This window comes from Bombina bombina, chromosome 4 (genome assembly GCF_027579735.1).
Source record: "Bombina bombina isolate aBomBom1 chromosome 4, aBomBom1.pri, whole genome shotgun sequence".
NCBI classification, from domain to species: Eukaryota; Metazoa; Chordata; class Amphibia; order Anura; family Bombinatoridae; genus Bombina; species Bombina bombina.
In genome coordinates, this window is record NC_069502.1 from 1,038,825,857 (window position 1) to 1,038,848,878 (window position 23,022).

The 23,022-nt window shown below is 39.9% G+C and overlaps 1 protein-coding gene across 1 annotated transcript in view; it reads left to right on the forward strand.

Annotated features, from left to right (window-relative positions):
• The window catches only part of PAK5 (p21 (RAC1) activated kinase 5), a 306,571-nt gene that overhangs the window by 144,743 nt on the left and 138,806 nt on the right, over window positions 1-23,022 (forward strand). The window contains exon 2 of the mRNA XM_053712157.1: window positions 2,525-3,316. Within this exon, the coding sequence (XP_053568132.1) occupies window positions 2,525-3,316 (792 nt within the window). The remainder of the gene's footprint in view (window positions 1-2,524; window positions 3,317-23,022) is intronic.

A 23,022-nucleotide genomic window follows, 5' to 3' on the forward strand; every position in this document is an offset into this window, starting at 1 on the left:
TCATGAGAAATATTAGTTTACTGCTTATTTTATTAGTCACAAGGAAAATATCAATTGGTGTGTGACTAAGCAATTTGCCAAGATTTCTCGTGAGTTATTCAGAGTTCATAAAATTACACATTGACATCTATTTAAAATGAAATTCACATACCGGCTTGATAAAACTTGTGCAAAAAAATGGAGCTTAAAATAGAGCTGTGCATAAGGAGGAAAATTATATAGAGTTATATCTATATACCAGATTAGGTCAATCCTTTGTATTTGTTTCACAGCGAACTATCAAAGATAATTATCATGTCCATATGTATGAACCAAGAGAAATGTTCAATAATCATATACTGCTGATAGCTTAAGATTGCAGTTTGCAACTCTCATACAGATTGTACCTTATCGTATGCGTGAGCAACAGCAGGGTATCCTGTGCGTCCTGCGGCTCAGTTCTTCTGGCAGTGTCCTCGTGTTATTGGCGTCTGACGTCACACCCGATGTGTGGGGGCTTGACTTGCGTCTGCCAACCACTGCTTAAAGAATTGTTAGTATACAAAATACCTTCTTGCATCCGATACTAGGTATATCAAATTTCTTCTTGTATCTGATACTTAGTACTTGTTAGGTACCGATCAGCGGAGATGTATCTGTTGGATATAGATTCACCTGCACTTAGTGCTATTAGCACGCAGGTTCCGATGATGCTTCTCTTTAATGTCCTTTGGTGACAATCAACCCGGGTTGGTTCAAACGGCTCAGAGAATAGTGGAGTCAAGTATGCAGTCTTTAACTTCTACGCGTTTCACTCCCTCCAGGAGCTTTATCAAGAATGTTGATAAAGCTCCTGGAGGGAGTGAAACGCGTAGAAGTTAAAGACTGCATACTTGACTCCACTATTCTCTGAGCCGTTTGAACCAACCCGGGTTGATTGTCACCAAAGGACATTAAAGAGAAGCATCATCGGAACCTGCGTGCTAATAGCACTAAGTGCAGGTGAATCTATATCCAACAGATACATCTCCGCTGATCGGTACCTAACAAGTACTAAGTATCAGATACAAGAAGAAATTTGATATACCTAGTATCGGATGCAAGAAGGTATTTTGTATACTAACAATTCTTTAAGCAGTGGTTGGCAGACGCAAGTCAAGCCCCCACACATCGGGTGTGACGTCAGACGCCAATAACACGAGGACACTGCCAGAAGAACTGAGCCGCAGGACGCACAGGATACCCTGCTGTTGCTCACGCATACGATAAGGTACAATCTGTATGAGAGTTGCAAACTGCAATCTTAAGCTATCAGCAGTATATGATTATTGAACATTTCTCTTGGTTCATACATATGGACATGATAATTATCTTTGATAGTTCGCTGTGAAACAAATACAAAGGATTGACCTAATCTGGTATATAGATATAACTCTATATAATTTTCCTCCTTATGCACAGCTCTATTTTAAGCTCCATTTTTTTGCACAAGTTTTATCAAGCCGGTATGTGAATTTCATTTTAAATAGATGTCAATGTGTAATTTTATGAACTCTGAATAACTCACGAGAAATCTTGGCAAATTGCTTAGTCACACACCAATTGATATTTTCCTTGTGACTAATAAAATAAGCAGTAAACTAATATTTCTCATGAAGTACTAATCAGTACTACTTTTATTTATTTTCATGTTTATTTTTTATTATTTTTTCTGATCGAATTGTACTAGAGACGTCTCTAAAAATCTTTTTAATCATACTGTAACCAAATAAATCACTTGTTTTTTAGAAGCTTTTCTGATCTGATTTTATTAACACTTAAAACATTTATCACGGATATCTATCGCAGATAGTTTAAATAATTTCACACACGTATCTTCAGCTATTAGCGCCCTTACAAAACCTCTTTTTCCACGATACACTACTTTTAGATTGAAGGATCTAAAACACTGTTAGGGGTCTGATACTTTATTCACCAGCGCACTATTTTTCCACACTCTTTCTCATCTACTATGTTACTATGTGAAACGTAAAAAGTAAATTTAATAATAGAAGTGTTTAAAATTACATGTTCTGCCTATGAAAATTTAATTTTGACTTTCATATCCCTTTAAAGATGGAGTATACTTTCCATGAATTTTGATCAACATTGAAATTCAGATTGTACCATGTTATCAAAGGTAGAGTTAACCTTTCAGAAATTAGGTCCAAGTAAACTTTTTAGAGCTGCTGGACAAATATAGGAATTACATTGCAATATTGACCTTCATTTTCTTTATTTATAAGTGGTTTTATTACTGTATTTTAGATGAGGGAATTTTGTATTATAGTGATTTTTCGAATATTTATACAATTACTTTACTATTTATAATATGTAATAATTGTGACCAACCAATGAGTTGTTATAGGTAAAGTCCTTTTTTATATCTGTCTTTAACTTCTATATAATACAAACAAAAAACTTTTTTAATGAATATTTAAATACTTTTTATGCTATTTATGTTTTAGTTTATACTTATTTTTTTTTTCGCTTTGCATTTCTTTAGACTATTGTGAGAGGCACCAAACCCCAACAGGATGCTTCCATCAATGGCTTACTTGAAGATTTTGACAACATCTCTGTAACACGTTCCAACTCACTTCGTAAAGAAAGTCCACCCACCCCTCGCCAGGGACATTCCAATCATTTAAAAGGCTATCCAGAAGAGAATGGCTTCATGACATATTCCCAGTATATCTGCGAAACAGACATTCCAAGAAGCAGTATCTCTGAAAGGTACAAGGAAAGAAGCCTTAGTGCAGAGGAAGCAGAAACATATTACAGAGCAAACAAGCCTACAAGACACAATGGGCATCCGGTTAAAATGCGATCTTATGAAACATACTTTCCTGAAGTCAAATCTGTGAAACCAGATATGTTTAGTTACCTGTCAGAGTACCACCCTCAACTAGAAGCAAAAAGTAAATCTGTTGATCAGTGTGGAATAAAATGGGACTACCACAGGGTCACAGGTGCAGCTCTTCAGGACTACAGGGATTATTTTCAACCTTCGATTACAGGGACAGTAATGTTAAGTGAGGGCTCTAAAGAAAGACTTGAATACAGTGAATGGGGGGATGGGCTATCAAAAGATGATTATGATAAGAGACCGAAGTCCTCCTATGTGTCTCAAACAAGTCCTCAACCAGCCATAAGACAAAGGTCAAGGTCAGGATCTGGCCTTCAAGAACCAGTCATACCATATGGGGCATGTATGTTGAAAACAAACCAGCAAGGGCATTCTTTCAGTTCGTATACATATCCACGTTTATCCGAAAACGCAGCATGCATTCCAAAGGTAAAGACTATATATACATGTGATCTTTTTATTCTGTAAATTAATTAAATGTAAATTTCACTATACAGTGTTCTCCCCAGAACCTTTTTAGCAGATACACCACCCATCTGATTTTACTGACCACCTGGAATTTTTTTTTAGCCAATATTAAGCTAGAATTAGTTAATATTAAAAATGTTCATTATGTTAAATTATGCAGTTATTTTGTGCTTTGGATAGCAAAGTCGGTGATATAATATTCAAAAATATAACACTGCCCCCACCCAGCTTCTTCATAATGCCACTCGGCTACTTCGTAATTCCACCCGGCTGTCAATCATTCCTGTGGAGAACACTACTATAGATGTAGAAAATTAGTTTTAGCATTAAATGAAAGTTACTAGTGGCTTTCTCTGCAATTATATTATAATTTATAAGAATAATTTTCAGTAATGGTTCAATATGTTTATCTATTCACAACCAAAAATTCTAACTCAAGGGAGTTCTGAAAAGGGTGGAACTAAATCATTTACTCATATATTTAGATCACTTTCAGTTGAATTAGAAAAAAGACACATTAGCCTTTCTCATTGTAGATAATTTTGTTTTTCAAATTTCCTACTAACCACCCAAATTACAAGGTTTTACTTCCAGGATCAGCTTTAAAAACAAATAAAATAAGTTTGCTTCCCACCTACCCGCTAATACAACACCTTATCTTTTGCTGATATATATATATAGGCTGCACTGGCAGGGGCAGAGTGAGTTTCTTAGCTCACCATAGAAGTCAGTTTTTTTATGTTAAGAGGTCCTTTGACAGTCTGCTGGACAGAGGTCGAGTAAAACAGCAAGAATCTTTAATATTTATCCTGGATCTTCTGACATATTGGTACTTGTTCTCAGAAAAGATGTATGGACATTTCTTCTATGAGATACGACGAGTCCACGGATTCATCCTTTACTTGTGGGATATTATCCTCCTGCTAACAGGAAGTGGCAAAGAGCACCACAGCAGAGCTGTCTATATAGCTCCTCCCTTAGCTCCACCCCCAGTCATTGTCTTTGCCTACTCTAAGTACTAGGAAGGGTAAAGTGAAAGAGGTGATAAAATTTTAGTTTTTATTTTCTTCAAGCAAGATTTTTTTATTTTAAATGGTACCGGTGTGTACTATTTACTCTCAGGCAGCAGATGGATGAAGACTTCTGCCTGGAGGCTGATGATCTTAGCATTTGTCCTTAAGATCCAGAGCAGTTCCCCCAGAATGGCTGAGGAGTACAAGAAACTTCAGTGTGAGGAACGTTTTCATGCTATATAGCAGTGAGTTATGTCCAGTCATTTTTTCTGGAGAGACTGTGATATTTCAGAATGGCTGACAGTATCCCCATGAGGGTAAAGGTAACCAGTAATCCTAAGAGAAGAGGGGTATTACTAAGCTTGCATATAGGGGCTCATAAAAAATGGTTGACATTGAGTTTGAATGTTTGTGGGCAAACGTTTATTGAACTGGGAGTGCTGATAACGTTTTTGGTAGTAGCGTTTTTGAGGCTTTATTGGAGGGTACACTTGGCTTCTTTTTTTGGTTAAAGAACCCACATGGCGCGGTTTATTTGGGCTGCAAAACATTGAGTGAGATGGGCGGAGCCTATTTTCGCGCCTCAGTTGCGCACTTGTATTTGCAGAGCAAGCAGCAAGCTCCAACTCTGGTGGGCCCTTGTGGAAGTGTTGGGCCAAATCGAAGCTTTAACCCCGTTTTTCCAGGTAGGCGCCATAGCCCTGCAGGGGTGTTTTTTCCGGATTTAGGCCTTATTAATTATCCGTTTTTTCACTGTAAAGGGTTAACTGTTCCTTTCCTTGGGGGGCAATCTTAGCTGCATGTTTTGAATAGTCATGCAAAAAATTGAGACGATTTGATTATTTTTAAGCTGTTTTGCAGAACGTGTATGCTTTTATCTCTTAAAGGCGCAGTACCGTTTTTTAAGATTGTTATTTTTTCACTACATAAAGTGTTTTCAAGCCTGTTTTTGTCATTACTAGCCTGTTTAACATGTCTGACATTGAGGACAGCCAATGTTCAATGTGTTTGGAAGCCATTGTGGAACCCCCACTTAAAATGTGTCCCTCATGCACTGAAAGGGCAATTAATTGCAAAGAACATATTTTAGCTGATAAAAGTATGTCGCAGGATGATTCTCAGTCAGAAGGGAATCAGGTCATGCCATCTAATTCTCCCCAAGTGTCACAACCATTAACACCCGCACAAGCGACGCCAAGTACTTCTAGTGCGTCTAATTCTTTCACGCTGCAAGATATGTCCGCAGTTATGAATACTACCCTCACAGAGGTATTATCTAAGCTGCCTGGGTTGCAGGGGAAGCGCAGTAGGTCCGGTGTGAGAGTAAATGCTGAGCCCTCTGACGCTTTATTACCCATCTCCGATGTACCCTCACAATGTTCTGAGTTGAGGGTGAGGGATTTGCTGTCTCAGGGAGAGATTTCTGATTCAGGAAAGATGTTCCCTCAGACAGATTCAGATATGACGGCTTTTAAATTTAAGCTAGAGCACCTCCGCCTGTTGCTTAGGGAAGTTTTAGCGACTCTGGATGATTGTGACCCTATTGTAGTTCCACCAGAGAAATTGTGTAAAATGGATAGATATCTAGAGGTTCCTACTTACACTAATGTTTTTCCGGTCCCTAAGAGGATTTCGGACATTGTTACAAAGGAGTGGGATAGACCAGGTATTCCCTTTTCTCCCCCTCCTACTTTTAAGAAAATGTTTCCCATATCAGACACCATTCGGGATTCGTGGCAGACGGTCCCTAAGGTTGAGGGAGCTATTTCTACCCTGGCTAAGCGTACAACTATACCTATTGAGGACAGTTGTGCTTTCAAAGATCCTATGGATAAAAAATTAGAGGGTCTTCTAAAGAAAATATTTATTCATCAGGGTTTTCTTCTGCAACCTATAGCGTGCATTGTTCCTGTAACTACTAGAGCGTTATGGCTTAAGTCTTGGTCTGCTGACGTATCATCAAAATCTAAGCTTTTAGCCATCCCTTTCAAGGGTAAGACCCTATTCGGGCCTGAACTGAAAGAGATCATTTCAGACATCACTGGAGGAAAAGGCCATGCTCTTCCTCAGGATAAGACAAATAAGATGAGGACCAAACAAAATAATTTTCGTTCTTTTCAAAACTTCAAAGGTGGTCCCTCTACCTCTTCCCCTGCTGCAAAGCAGGAGGGGAATTTTGCTCAATCCAAGTCAGTCTGGAGACCTAACCAAACTTGGAACAAGGGTAAACAGGTCAAGAAGCCCGTTGCTGCCACCAAGACAGCATGAAGGGGCAGCCCCCGATCCGGGACCGGATCTAGTAGGGGGCAGACTTTCTGTCTTTGCTCAGGCTTGGGCTTTAGAAATCGTGACCCAGGGGTATCTTCTAGATTTCAAAGATTCTCCTCCAAGGGGGAGATTCCATCTTTCTCAATTGTCTGTAAACCAGACAAAAAGAGAGGCGTTCTTACGCTGTGTAGAAGGCCTACATAGCATGGGAGTAATCTGCCCAGTTCCAAAAACAGAACAGGGGCAGGGGTTTTACTCCAATCTGTTTGTGGTTCCCAAAAAAGAGGGAACATTCAGACCAATTTTAGATCTCAAGATCCTAAACAAATTCTTCAGAGTCCCATCCTTCAAGATGGAGACCATTCAGACTATTTTACCAATGATCCAGGAGGGTCAATATATGACCACCGTGGATTTAAAGGATGTGTATCTGCACATCCATATCCACAAAGATCATCACCAGTTCCTCAGGTTCATTTTTCTGGACAAGCATTGCCAGTTTGTGGCTCTTCCCTTCGGGTTGGCCAAAGCTCCCAGAATTTTCACAAAGGTGCTAGGGTCCCTTCTGGTGGTTCTAAGGCCGCAGTTCATAGCAGTGGCGCCTTATCTAGATGATATCTTAATTCAGGCGTCAACTTACCAATTAGCCTAATCTCACACAGAGATCGTGTTGGCTTTTCTAAGATCTCACGGGTAGAAGGTGAACGTAAGGAAGAGTTCACTTATCCCCCTCACAAGAGTTCCATTCCTGGGAACTCTGATAGATTTGGTAGACATGAAAATTTTTCTGATGGAGGTCAGGAAATCAAAGATTTTAACCACCTGCCGAGCTCTTCATTCCATTCCTCGGCCATCTGTGGCTCAGTGTATGGAGGTAATCGGACTAATGGTAGCGGCAATGGACATAGTTCCGTTTGCTCGCTTGCATCTCAGACCACTGCAACTATGCATGCTCAATCAGTGGAATGGGGATTATGCAAACGTATCTCCTCAGATAAATCTGAATCAAGAGACCAGAGACTCTCTTCTTTGGTATTTGTCACAGGATCATCTGTCCCAGGGAATGTGTTTCCGCAGGCCAGCATGGGTCATAGTGACGACGGACGCCAGCCTATTGGGCTGGGGTGCAGTCTGGAATTCCCTGAAAGCACAGGGTATGTGGACTCAGGAGGAGGCTCTCCTCCCGATAAATATTCTAGAACTGAGAGCGAAATTCAATGTGCTTCAGGCGTGGCCTCAGCTGGCTTTGGACAGATTCATAAGATTCCAGTCGGACAATATCACGACTGTAGCATATATCAATCATCAGGGGGGGACAAAGAGCTCTCTAGCGATGATAGAGGTTTCCAAAATAATTTGATGGGCAGAGGCTCACTCTTGCCATCTATCAGCAATCTATATCCCAGGAGTGGAGAACTGGGAAGCGGATTTTCTATGTCGTCAGACTTTTCATCCAGGGGAGTGGGAACTTCATCCGGAGGTGTTTGCACAATTGATTCATCAATGGGGCACACCAGAATTGGATCTGATGGCATCTCGTCAGAATGCCAAACTTCCTTGTTACGGGTCCAGATCAAGGGATCCTCAAGCAGTACTGATAGATGCTCTAGCAGTACCTTGGTCGTTCAACCTGGCTTATGTGTTTCCACCATTTCCTCTCCTTCCTCGTCTGATCGCCAGAACCAAACAGGAGAGAGCTTCTGTGATTTTGATAGCACCTACGTGGCCACGCAGGACTTGGTATGCAGATCTGGTGGACATGTCATTTCTGCCACCGTGGACTCTGCCACTGAGACAGGACCTTTTCATTCAGGGTCCGTTCCAACATCCAAATCTAGTTTCTCTGTGGCTGACTGCCTGGAGATTGAACTCTTGATTTTATCGGGGATTCTCGGAGTCGGTCATAGATACTTTGATTCAGGCTCGAAAGCCTGTCACTAGGAAAATTTATCATAAGATATGGCGTAAATATCTTTATTGGTGCGAATCCAAAGGCTACTCATGGAGTAAGATCAGGATTCCTAGGATTTTGTCCTTTCTCCAAGAAGGATTGGAGAAGGGGCTATCAGCTAGTTCCTTAAGGGGACAGATATCTGCTTTGTCAATTTTACTGCACAAGCGTCTGGCAGATGTTGCAGACGTTCAGTCGTTCTGTCAGGCTTTAGTTAGAATCAAGCCTGTGTTTAAACCTGTTGCTCCGCCATGGAGTTTGAATTTAGTTCTTAAAGTTCTTCAAGGGGTTCCGTTTGAACCTATGCATTCCATAGATATTAAGCTTCTATCTTGGAAATTTCTGTTTTTAGTTGCTATCTCTTCGGCTCGAAGAGTTTCTGAACTATCTGCATTGCAATGCGACTCACCTTATCTTATTTTTCATGCTGATAAGGTGGTTTTGCGTACCAAACTTGGATTCCTTCCTAAGGATGTTACTAATAAGAATATTAATTAGGAAATTGTTGTTCCTTCCCTGTGTCCTAATCCTTCCTCTAAGAAGGAGCGTCTTTTGCACAATTTGGACGTGGTTCGTACCTTGAAGTTTTACTTGCAAGCAACCAAAGATTTCCGTCAAACATCTTCTCTGTTTGTTGTCTAGTCTGGAAAACGTAGAGGTCAAAAGCTACGACTACCTCTCTTTCTTTTTGTCTGAAAAGCATCATCCGTTTGGCATACGAGACTGCTGGACAGCAGCCTCCTGAAAGAATTACATCTCACTCTACTAGAGCGGTGGCTTCCACATGGGCTTTTAAAAATTATTATTATTATTATACTTTATTTATTAAGCGCCAACATATTCCGCAGCACTGTCCATGGATTCAATTCATTTAAATAAAACAATACAAGACTTGTAAGAGACAGGACAAAATTTACAAACACATACAGGACGGATTGAGGGCCCTATTCCCGTGGGAATTTACAATCTAGAAGGGTAGGAGGTTGAGAAACAGGAGGTGAGAAGGATGTTAATACAGAGTTAGATGAGGGAAATGTTAGGTAAGTGAAGTTAATTTATTATTGAGTTGGGTGGTAGGCTTCCCTGAACAGAAAAGTCTTCAGGGAACATTTAAAGGAAGAAAGATTAGGGCAAGGCCTGACAGCACGAGGGAGAGTGTTCCAGAGGGTAGGTGCTGCACGAGAGAAGTCCTGCAGTCTAGCATGAGAGGAGGTGATAGTTGCGGATGCAAGGAGCAGGTCATTGTTGGATCTTAGTGGAAGGGCTGGAGTATACTTGTGTATTAGAGAGGATAGGTAGAGGGGAGCGGCATTGGTGAGAGTTTTGTATGTAAAAAAATAATGCTTCTGTTGAACAGATTTGTAAGGCTGTGACTTGGTCTTCACTTCATACTTTTTCCAAATTTTCAAAATTTGATACTTTTGCTTCTTTGGAAGCTATTTTTGGGAAAAACGTTCTTCAAGCAGTGGTGCCTTCTGTTTAGGTATCTGTCTTGTCCCTCCCATTCATCCGTGTCCTGTAGCTTTGGTATTGTATCCCACAAGTAAAGGATGAATCCGTGGACTCATCGTATCTTATAGAAGAAAAGTAAATTTATGCTTACCTGATAAATTAATTTCTTCTATGATACGACAAGTCCACGGCCCGCCCTGTAAATTTTAGACAGATTATATTTTTTTGATTCAAAACTTCAGTCACCTCTGCACCTTTTAGTTTCTCCTTTTTCTTCCTGTACCTTCGGTCGAATGACTGGGGGGTGGAGCTAAGGGAGGAGCTATATAGACAGCTCTGCTGTGGTTCTCTTTGCTACTTCCTGTTAGCAGGAGGATATTATCCCACAAGTAAAGGATGAATCCGTGGACTCGTCGTATCATAGAAGAAATTAATTTATCAGGTAAGCATAAATTTACTTTTTATGCTAGGTTACAAGTGGCATGCTAACTGTTGGGGGTTATTGCAGTTGATTGCACGAACTGTAAGTAGCGCGTGTATTACAAGTTGAAAGTAAATGTGTACACTTGAGCGCAATTGAATTTAACGCGTGTAAGGATAGCATGACTTCAGTAAATCTACCCCAAAAGTTTTACAACATGTTTAATCCTAACTAAGGCCTGTACAAAAGTTTTAATATCAGGTAATCTGGGAATCTTCCTGTAAAATAGAACAGAAAGAGCAGAAATGTGGCATTTACTATATTACGTGTTGAGCAGACATGATTCGCTGTCTGTATTTATCATTGCACAAGCATTTCTGGTAAAATGCTTGTGCAATGCCGCCAACTGCACACTGGCGGCCAATAGGCTGCTAGCGGGGGCTGTCAATCATTCCGATCATATCGAAACTGGAGGATTTCAGTGGCGGACAGGTTAGGAGCAGCGGTCTTATGATGACTGCATCTTAAATTCCATTTCAGGTTAGCCTGAAACGATGGGCCTCCGACAGCATCCCCTACTTAATAAATGGAGCCCCATCTCTCCACCATGGAATTTTATTTTGGCGCTCTCTGTTCTACAGGTTAATCCCTTTTAGCCTATTCATGATATTGATATTAAACTTTTGTCCTGGAAAGTTTTTTTCTGCTAGCAATTTCTTCGGCTAGGAGAGTTTTCTTCTGAATCTCCCTTTCTTATTTTCACAAAGACAAAAGGTGATTTCTCTTGTAATGTGTATCCAGTCCACGGATCATCCATTACCTGTGGGAAATTCTCCTTCCCAACAGGAAGCTGCAAGAGGATCACCCACAGCAGAGCTGTCTATATAGCTCCTCCTCTAACTGCCACTCCCAGTCATTATCTTGCAGCTCTCGACAAGAAAGGAAGTAGCTAGAGAGATGTGGTGTTTTTATTTAGTTTATCTTCAATCAAAAGTTTGTTATTTTCAAATGATACCGGAGTTGTACTATTTTAGCCTCAGGCAGAAAGTAGAAGAAGAGTCTGCCTGTGGTCTTTGATGATCTTAGCAGGTTGTAACTAAGATCCATTGCTGTTCTCACACATAACTGAAGAGAGAGGTAACTTCAGCTGGGGGAATGGCGTGCAGGGTCTCCTGCTATGAGGTATGTGCAGTTTAAATTTTTCTAGAGAAAGAATATGCTAGAAAATGCTGTTAATACCGGATTTATTTAAGGTAAGCCTGATTACAGTGATTTAATAACGACTTGTATCATGCTTGCTGTAAAAGGTAATATTCTTATTACTTTCTCACTTTACTGAAAAATAAAACGTTTGCTGGAAGTGTTTAAACGTTTTTTTTATACATATTGGTGATAAAACTTTATTGGGGCCCAGTGTTTTCCACATGGCTGGCTAGATTTTGCCTAGGGATAGTTTTGTTAGGCCCTCTCACTGTGAATACAGGGTGGGAGGGGCCTATTTTTACACCTAAATGCTCATTAGATTTTGCAGCTTGAGACATCCAGTTTCCCTGAAGGAGTCCCCTGATCACTTAGGACCTCTCTAAAGGGTTTTTGTGCCTTTCAAAGTCGTTATATGGGCAGATAGGGCCACAGCAGAGCTGTGGCAGTTTGTTGTGACTGTTTAAAAACGTTTATATCGTTTTTTTTATCCGGTTTTGAAACTAAGGGGTTAATCATCCATTTGCAAGTGGGTGCAATGCCCTGTTAGTCTATTATACACACTGTAAAATTTCGTAAGATTTTGTGCTTTTTATCACTGTTTTTCAATTTCTGACAAAATTTGTTTCTCTTAAAGGCACAGTACCGTTTTTATTTTTTGCTTGTTTACATTTATCAAAGTGTTTTCCAAGCTTGTTGGTCTCATTGCTTGTCTGTTTAAACATGTCTGACATAGAGGAAACTCCTTGTTCATTATGTTTAGAAGCCATTGTGGAACCCCCTCTTAGAATGTGTACCAAATGTACTGATTTTACTTTAAGTTATAAAGATCATATTCTGTCTTTAAAAGATTTATCACCAGAGGAAACTGATAAGGGGGAAGTTATGCCGACTAACTCGCCCCACGTGTCAGAACCTTTGACTCCAGCTCAAGGGACTCCCGCTCAAGAGGCGCCAAGTACATCTAGCGCGCCCATGGCGTTTACTTTACAAGATATGGTGGCAGTTATGGATCATACCCTTACAGCGGTATTGTCCAAACTACCAGGGTTACAAGGAAAGCGAGACAGCTCTGGGGCTAGAAAAAATACAGAGCACTCTGACGCTTTAGTAGTTATGTCTGATATCCCCTCACAATATGCAGAAGCTGAGGCAGGAGAGCTTCTTTCTGTGGGTGATTTTTCTGACTCAGGGAAGATGCTTCAACCTGATTCTGATATGTCAACATTTAAATTTAAGCTTGAACACCTCCGCGTGTTGCTCAGGGAGGTTTTAGCTACTCTGGATGACTGTGACACCATTATAGTGCCAGAGAAATTGTGTAGATTGGATAAATACTATGCAGTGCCTGTTTACACTGATGTTTTTACAATACCTAAAAGGTTTTCAGAAATTATTACTAAGGAATGGGATAGACCAGGTGTACCGTTCTCTCCCCCTCCTATTTTTAAGAAAATGTTTCCAATAGATGCCGCTACACGGGACTTATGGCAAACGGTCCCTAAGGTGGAGGGAGCACTTTCTACCCTAGCTAAGCGTACAACTATCCCCATCGAGGACAGTTGTGCTTTCCTAGATCCAATTGATAAAAAGTTAGAGGGTTACCTTAAGAAAATGTTTATTCAACAAGGTTTTATTCTCCAGCCTCTTGCATGCATTGCTCCGGTCACTGCTGCTGCGGCCTTCTGGTTTGAGTCTCTGGAAGAGGCCTTACAGGTAGAAACTCCATTGGATGATATACTTGACAAGCTTAAAGCGCTTAAGCTAGCCAATTCATTTGTTTCTGACGCTGTTGTTCATTTAACTAAACTAACGGCTAAGAACTCAGGTTTTGCTATTCAGGTGCGTAGGGCACTATGGCTTAAATCCTGGTCAGCTGACGTTACTGAAGTCTAAGCTTCTCAATATTCCCTTCAAGGAGCAGACCCTATTTGGGCCTGGACTGAAGGAGATCATTTCTGATATTACTGGAGGAAAAGGTCATGCCCTTCCTCAGGATAGGTCTAACAAATCAAGGACCAAGTAAACAACGTGTAAAGCGCCAGTGGGTTGAATAAGATATAAAGGGTTTAATATAAAATTAAAATTATAAAAACATGTGGTCTATCTAACCATCTGAGGATATATCCAAACACGGTCACAGTAAATAACGCATTAAACAATGTATGCAAAAATAAAACAAAACAGATAAGATAAAACAAGTACGTAAAATTAGGTGCACCTAAAGATGTATAGAGTACCGTCTAGAGGTAAAGGCGGAGACGTGTCCTACTCCATGTAATCCATAAACAAAGTCAAAGTCAAATACAATGTCAATTGTGTCCAAGAAGTGAATAAAGTGATGCGTGGCTCCGATGTGTGTTCGTGAATAATCCAGTGAGTGTACAAAAAGTAAAAATAAAAATAAAAATAAGAAAAAATATGCAAAACTGTAAAAAGTACAAAAATATAAAAAATATAAAATAGTGTTAAACCTTCATGGATGATTCATATTTGACAAATCGGGAAATATCGTGAAGAGTAATTAAATGTGTGAAAAAGTGAAAAAAGTATAAAAACAAAATATAAAAAACCAAATGGAGAACAAAAAGTGGTTAGTTGTTCCTTTGGTGTATAGGATCTTCTAATCTTCTTCAAATACCTGTGGAAAATAATATGACATAGTGCAATATTGCTAGTGACCCAATAAAACAAATTAAAATAAGGCTTACCAATACTGTTGACACGTTTCGGCCTTCTGTCATAGGCCTTTATCAAGACTAGTGTATGGTAATGCCTCTAAGCCTTATATAGTGTTTGTCCTAGTATGTTAATTGGTCCTTCCTGTGTTATTTTGGCGCCAAACGTATCTATTAACTTCCTGTGTCCCATATAACTCTATCTATTAAGCCTAAGTATTTCTTTATATATATATATATATATATATATATATATATATATATATATATATATGTATACCAATAGATAAGAAATACTTAGGCTTAATAGATACCAATAGCTCTGAAACGATGAGACGGAATCTCATAGTATAGAGTAAATAAGGGACATATTTAGTGCCACATAGACTCGGGGAACCGGAAATGATATAAGTGTGTATATCACTTCTGATTCGCCACGCTCAAGTGATAGAGAAAGTAACCATCAATGCTACTAACAACTAGAACAATCCAACCACATGAAACCGGAAGTGACAAATGTAAATCCCAGCAAATCGCAGTATTAATTTTGAAAGGAAAAGCAACCATAATAGTGCTAGAAATAACTAGAAAGGCTAAAACGATATCCAATAAAGAACTGTAATGATAGAAAAGGAGACAAGACATTAGAGGTGGGTAAATGCTCATTTTACAGGCAGCATTACGATATGGACAATATCAATTTATGACATCACTTCTGCCCATACTTCACACAATAGGAAGGGGAAAACGCTAATTTGAGAGGCTGCATAACCAGAGGGATACTATCAACTCATGACATCACTTCTGCCCATACTTCACACAATAGGAAGGGGAAGAGTTATATGGGACACAGGAAGTTAATAGATACTTTTGGCGCCAAAATAACACAGGAAGGACCAATTAACATACTAGGACAAACACTATATAAGGCTTAGAGGCATTACCATACACTAGTCTTGATAAAGGCCTATGACAGAAGGCCGAAACGCGTCGACAGTATTGGTAAGCCTTATTTTAATTTGTTTTATTGGGTCACTAGCAATATTGCACTATGTCATATTATTTTCCACAGGTATTTGAAGAAGATTAGAAGATCCTATACACCAAAGGAACAACTAACCACTTTTTTGTTCTCCATTTGGTTTTTTATATTTTGTTTTTATACTTTTTTCACTTTTTCACACATTTAATTACTCTTCACGATATTTCACGATTTGTCAAATATGAATCATCCATGAAGGTTTAACACTATTTTATATTTTTTATATTTTTGTACTTTTTACAGTTTTGCATATTTTTTCTTATTTTTATTTTTACTTTTTGTACACTCACTGGATTATTCACGAACACACATCGGAGCCACGCATCACTTTATTCACTTCTTGGACACAATTGACATTGTATTTGACTTTGACTTTGTTTATGGATTACATGGAGTAGGACACGTCTCCGCCTTTACCTCTAGACGGTACTCTATACATCTTTAGGTGCACCTAATTTTACGTACTTGTTTTATCTTATCTGTTTTGTTTTATTTTTGCATACATTGTTTAATGCGTTATTTACTGTGACCGTGTTTGGATATATCCTCAGATGGTTAGATAGACCACATGTTTTTATAATTTTAATTTTATATTAAACCCTTTATATCTTATTCAACCCACTGGCGCTTTACACGTTGTTTACTTGATCCACATTTCCACTCATAGGTGAGCTAGAACACCTCTGTGTAGAGCGACTTTAGGTATACCCCAAGCGCTTGGTTTGTTCTTCCCACAGTATAACAAATCAAGGACCAAACAAACTAATTTTCGTGCCTTTCGAAACTTTAAGTCGAGCGCGGCATCATCTTCCTCCAATACAAAACAAGAGGGAAATTTTGCCCAGTCCAAGCCTAACCAGGCTTGGAACAAAGGTAAACAGGCCAAGAAGCCTGCTGCTGCCTCTAAGACAGCATGAAAGATTGGCCCCCAATCTGGTAACGGATCTAGTAGTGTGAGGCCTGTATATTTGTTGCCTTGTAAAGAAGGAAGAGGATCGCAACTGCAGACTTATAAATGATTGAAATGTATCACCTTATATAACAGGCTATTAAATAGCATAGACTGTTTGGAATAAGGTGAAATGATTACTTTGAAGTAAGAAGTAAATGGGAAAATATAATGTCCCCAATCACAGCAGCAAGGTTATTTATATAATACAAGGTGCAAGGTGTTTTCACTTGTAACTGGTAATTAGAAGTTTCACAGCAAGAGAGACTTACAGGATGCTGCGGTAGGAGAGGATCTGATAACAGAACAAAGAAGCCTCTGCAGTAATATTAGTTCGTAATTTATCCCCTTAGTATGTTTGGAAGCGGAGAGACACAGCAGATGATACTGACAGCTGAGCGCTGTGAGCGCAGATGAGAGGAGCTGACTTCTGGCTAGAGGGTGGAGCGGACCAGTTGATTGACAGCGGGAGACGCTGTAAGTAAATAGAATAACAGCGCTGTGACAGGCAGTGAGTTCTTATCGTAGGCAGAGGAAATCTTTGTTAAACAGACCTGGGCAGTATTCCTTTGAGAAGGGAGTCTCTGGGGACACTAGGCTGTTAATAAGAGGAAATCTTTTGTAATCCGCTGCTGAGGTGCAGTGAAAAAACAGATCCGTAGGAAACAGTTCCAGGATAGAATGGAGTAAGATTGCAGAAGTAAATCAGAGTCTTCTACTATAATCCATTGGAATGCAGAGGAAGTAGAAAACTTATGAAACAATTATTCAGAATGAAATTGCGTTTGAAGCTTGGACATACACACAGTAGCATAGGTTAGCAGGGTTGCAGGTAGCTGCTACAAGTGCAATGACTAAGCACCTGTCTGCAGTCATGTGATGACTTAAATGCAGGTAGGGAGAGAACAGGTGATGAGGAGAGCTGGAAAGAGTGAACTGGAATCCATATGAGGAGACTTGGAAAATGTGAACTGGAATCCTTACAAGTAGGGGGCATACATTCTCTCTTCGCCCAGGCTTGGGCAAGAGATGTCCAGGATCCCTGGGCTTTGGAAATTGTGTCCCAGGGATATCTTCTGGACTTCAAAGCTTCTTCCCCAAAAGGAAGATTTCACCTTTCACAGTTATCTGCAGACCAGATAAAGAGAGAGGCATTCTTACATTGTGTTCAAGACCTCCTAGTTATGGGAGTGATCCACCCAGTTCCAAAGGAGGAACAGGGGCAATGATTCTATTCAAATCTATTTGTGGTTCCCAAGAAAGAGGGAACCTTCAGACTAATCTTAGATCTCAAGATCCTAAACAAATTTCTCAGGGTCCCATCTTTCAAGATGGAGACTATTCGAACCATCCTACCTATGATCCAGGAGGGTCAATACATGACTACCGTGGACTTAAAGGATGCTTATCTTCACATTCCGATACACAAAGATCATCATCGGTTTCTCAGTTTCGCCTTCCTAGACAGGCATTACCAGTTTGTGGCTCTTCCCTTTGGGTTAGCTACGGCACCAAGAATCTTTACAAAGGTTATGGGGTCACTTCTGGCGGTCCTAAGGCCACGGGGCATAGCAGTAGCCCCTTACTTAGACGACATTCTGATACAGGCATCGAATTTCCAAATTGCCAAGTCCCATACGGACATTGTTCTGGCATTCCTGAGGTCTCATGGGTGGAAAGTGAACGAAAAGAAGAGTTCTCTATCCCCTCTCACAAGAGTTTCCTTCCTGGGAACTCTGATATATTCTGTAGAAATGAGGATTTACCTGACAGAGGCCAGGTTGTCAAAACTTCTAAATTCCTGCCGTGTTCTTTATTCTACTTCTCGCCCTTCGGTGCTCAGTGTATGGAAGTAACCGGCTTAATGGTAGCGGCAATGGACATAGTGCCGTTTGCCCGCCTACATCTCAGACCGCCGCAACTCTGCATGCTCAGTCAGTGGAATGGGGATTACACAGATTTGTCCCCTCTACTAAATCTGGATCAAGAGACCAGGGATTCTCTTCTCTGGTGGCTATCTCGAGTCCATCTGTCCAAAGATATGACCTTCCGCTGGCCAGATTGGACAATAGTAACAACAGATGCCAGCCTTCTGGGCTGGGGGGCAGTCTGGAACTCTCTGAAGGCTCAGGTGTCATGGTCTCAGGAGGTGGCTCTCCTTCCAATAAACATTCTGGAAGTAAGAGCGATATTCAATGCTCTTCAGGCTTGGCCTCAGCTAGCGGCAGTGAGGTTCATCAGATTTCAGTCTGACAACATCACGACTGTAGCTTACATCAACCATCAAGGGGGAACAAGGAGTTCCCTAGCGATGTTGGAGGTTTCAAAAGTCGACAGACTTTTCTTCCGGGGCAGTGGGAGCTCCATCCGGAGGTGTTTGCACAGTTGATTCAACGTTGGGGCAAACCAGAACTGGATCTCATGGTGTCTCGCCAGAACGCCAAGCTTCCTTGTTACGGATCCAGGTCCAGGGATCCCAAGGCAGCGCTGATAGATGCTCTAGCAGCGCCTTGGTCCTTCAACCTGGCTTATGTGTTTCCACCGTTTCCTCTGCTCCCTTGTCTGATTGCCAAGGTCAAGCGGGAGAGAGCATCTGTGATTTTGATAGCACCTGCGTGGCCACGCAGGACTTGGTATGCAGATCTGGTGGACATGTCATCCTTTCTACCATGGACTCTGCCTCTGAGACAGGACCTTCTACTTCAGGGTCCTTTCAACCATCCAAATCTAATTTCTCTGCGGCTGACTGCTTGGAGATTGAACGCTTGATTTTATCAAAGCGGGGTTTCTCCGAGTCGGTCATTGATACCTTAATACAGGCGCGAAAGCCTGTCACCAGGAAAATCTATCATAAGATATGGTGTAAATATCTTCATTGGTGTGAATCCAAGGGTTACTCATGGAGTAAGGTCAGGATTCCTAGGATATTATCTTTTCTCCAAGATGGATTGGAGAAGGGTTTGTCAGCGAGTTCCTTAAAGGGACAGATTTCTGCTCTGTCTATTCTTTTGCACAAACGTCTGGCTGAGGTTCCAGACGTGCAGGCGTTTTGTCAGGCTTTAGTCAGAATTAAGCCTGTGTTTAAACCTGTTGCTCCGCCTTGGAGTTTAAATTTAGTTCTTAAGGTTCTTCAAGGGGTTCCGTTTGAACCTTTGCATTCCATAGATATTAAGCTCTTATCTTGGAAAGTTTTGTTTTTAGTAGCCATCTCCTCGGCTCGAAGAGTTTCGGAGTTATCTGCTTTACAATGTGATTCTCCTTATCTCATTTTTCATTCCGATAAGGTAGTGTTACGTACCAAACCTGGTTTTCTACCTAAGGTGGTATCTAATAAAAATATCAATCAGGAGATTGTTGTACCGTCACTGTGTCCTAATCCTTCTTCAAAGAAGGAACGTCTTTTACACAATCTTGACGTGGTTCGTGCTTTAAAGTTTTATTTACAAGCTACTAAAGATTTTCGTCAAACATCTGCATTGTTTGTTGTCTACTCTGGACAGAGGAGAGGCCAAAAGGCTTCGGCAACTTCACTTTCTTTTTGGCTAAGGAGTATTATACGCTTAGCTTATGAGACTGCTGGCCAGCAGCCTCCTGAAAGGATTACAGCTCATTCCACTAGAGCGGTAGCTTCCACATGGGCTTTTAAGAATGAGGCTTCTGTTGAACAGATTTGTAAGGCGGCGACTTGGTCTTTGCTTCATACTTTTTCAAAATTCTATAAATTTGATACTTTTGCTTCTTCTTCGGAGGCTATTTTTGGGAGAAAGGTTTTGCAGGCAGTGGTGCCTTCCGTTTAAGCACCTGCCTTGTCCCTCCCTTCATCCGTGTCTTATAGCTTTGGTATTGGTATCCCACAAGTAATGGATGATCCGTAGACTGGATACACCTTACAAGAGAAAACAAAATTTATGCTTACCTGATAAATTTATTTCTCTTGTGGTGTATCCAGTCCACGGCCCGCCCTGTCATTTTAATGCAGGTGTGTTTTATTTTTAAACTACAGTCACCACTGCACCCTATGGTTTCTCCTTTCTCTTGCTTGTCTTCGGTCGAATGACTGGGAGTGGCAGTTAGAGGAGGAGCTATATAGACAGCTCTGCTGTGGGTGATTCTCTTGCAGCTTCCTGTTGAGAAGGAGAATATCCCACAAGTAATGGATGATCCGTGGACTGGATACACCACAAGAGAAATAAATTTATCAGGTAAGCATAAATTTTGTTTTTACGAACCAAATATTTTAGTTTGTTTCTTATGACAACATAAATCAGGAAATCATAGTTCTTTCTTTGTGTCCTAATACTGCTACTTCTAAGGAAAGACTCCTTCACAATATTAATGAAGTTAGGGCTTTGCAATATTGTTTGCAAGTAACTAAAGATTTCAGACAAAGTTCACGTTTGTTTAATATTTTTTCTGGTCCTCATGAAGGTCAGAAAGCTACTGTTGTGACATTACCTTCTTGGTTAAAACAGGTAATTCACAAGGCTAACTTGGTGGGGGGTAGGTCTCCCCCTAATCATATTGCAGTCCATTACAGTAGATCCATATCTACTCCTTGTGCTTTTAAACATGAGGTTTCTTTGGAATAGATTTAGCTTTTAATTGATCCTCATTACATACATTCGCATCTATCATTTTGATGTTTTTGCCTTCTCTGAAGAGATTTTTTTTATAGAAAAGTCCATCAGACAGCAGTGTCTGACAAATAGGAACTGCCATTTAGTCTTTTGTCCCACCCATTTTTCGTGGACTCCACCCCACCCAGTTTAAATTGTATATTTTTCATGGCAGTATTTATTTGCATCTCTCTTCATACCCTACTGGGCCTTACTTTCTGTTCACCCAGCGTATGCTTGGCTACATGAAACTGAATTGTGCAGGGAGGTACTTTATTTTAATATATTTTACATGTGTTTTTATATACTTAAGCCCTAACATTTTACTTGTGGTCTCTAGGCATGTTAAGTTTTTTTTTTTTTCTATTATGCTCTTCAGTGCCGTGCCGTGCCATCCATTGAAAGTATGTTTAGAAAGGTGGCACTAACATTCTCTGATAATTTTTTGTACCATTTACTTATATTATTAGATTTTGCGTTTTTCTAAGCCCAGGGTTCCGATATGGTGGTGGATTATGAGTGGAACGCAATTTAGTGCTTTAACTCGAGCATAGACTTGGCTAGACAGAGGCTTTTTGCGCATGTCGGGTAGCACGCATATTACAAGTTGAAAGTAAAAAGTTTGCATGTGAGTAAACCTCAACGCCCGCTAACAAATTATCGAGACCTCATTAACTTCTCCCCATAGAAGTGAATGGAGAGTGCAAACAAAAAAAACTATAAAACCCCTACACTCGCACAATAGTAATATTTTATATTTAATATTTCAGTAACACGTATTAAAGATAGCAATTAGTGAGTCCTAAGTGGCGAACCCCAATGTGCGTTACACATATTTCACATCCCTATCCTTTACACATATAAAACAATGTACTTTTTATTATTAAATTCATATTTATATATATATATATATATATATATATATATATATCTGATACTGTTCATGTAAAATACATATATATACAGAGTATAACAGAGTATATATATATATATATATATATATATATATATATTATTTTTTTTTTTTTTTTTGTTTAGAATAAAAGTACATTATCCTGTAAGAGAAGAAATTTGGAATGTTATACATGTACAGTATATATACAGTAAAATATATTTGTTTTGACGTGTATATATGTACCTATATGTTAAAGCACTTTGCACACCTGAAACCTCATATCTTTGAGTCCTTAAAACTTAATTTTTTTGTCTCGCGTAACAATAACCAGAGCTCTGAATTCACGCTATCCCGGCACCTGTTAAATTAAATTGCACTCGAGCTAATGCGTTTACTTTCAACTTGTAATACGCGCGCTACTTCCACCATGTGCAAACACCCACGATAAACCCCTTTTGGCTCTCATACAACAGTTAGTGCCCCACTCATTATTTAGCCTTTAACCTAATATGCATTAAATTTGATTGCGCCCACGCAAACGTGTTTACTTTCAACTCATAGTGCGCATTATATTTCCATTGCTTGCAAAGAGCCCCGAAATACCCTATATCACTTACGCGCTACAGTTAGTATACCACTCGTTATCAATGACGCTCCTCTTGTAATCTGGGTCAAAATATTTTTTGACCCAGGGTGATGTTGCGGATTAGGGGTTATTAGTGTTCATTGGGGTTAAAAGGGTAGTGTGATGTGGCTGTTTAGGGGTTATTAGAGTAAAGGGTTTTATTGTGTTGGGGGTTAGTTTTTCTTTTACTTTGCTGCTCTATTGAAGTCAATAGGGTTATTATAATATCGCTAACGCAATATCCTGTGGTTAACTTTTTGAGCGTGTGCAAAATGTTTACTTTCAACTTGTAATTCCATTGCTTCCTGATGCACACAAAAAGTTGACCTCTAGCAAAGTTAACACTTGCTAAATAGTGCTTCACTCGTAATCTAGTCCTTAGTGTGAATAAGATAGACTACAGGTTTCTTTTAGAAGGTCTTATGATATCTTCTTATACTTGTATCTGCATAGAATATGTTGAAGTAAGAATGTGCCGTCAAGACCAGGTTTTTATAGAGGATAAGCTTTCATTCACACTATGTCCAAACACTGTCATAAACCTGTGTTTCAAAGTG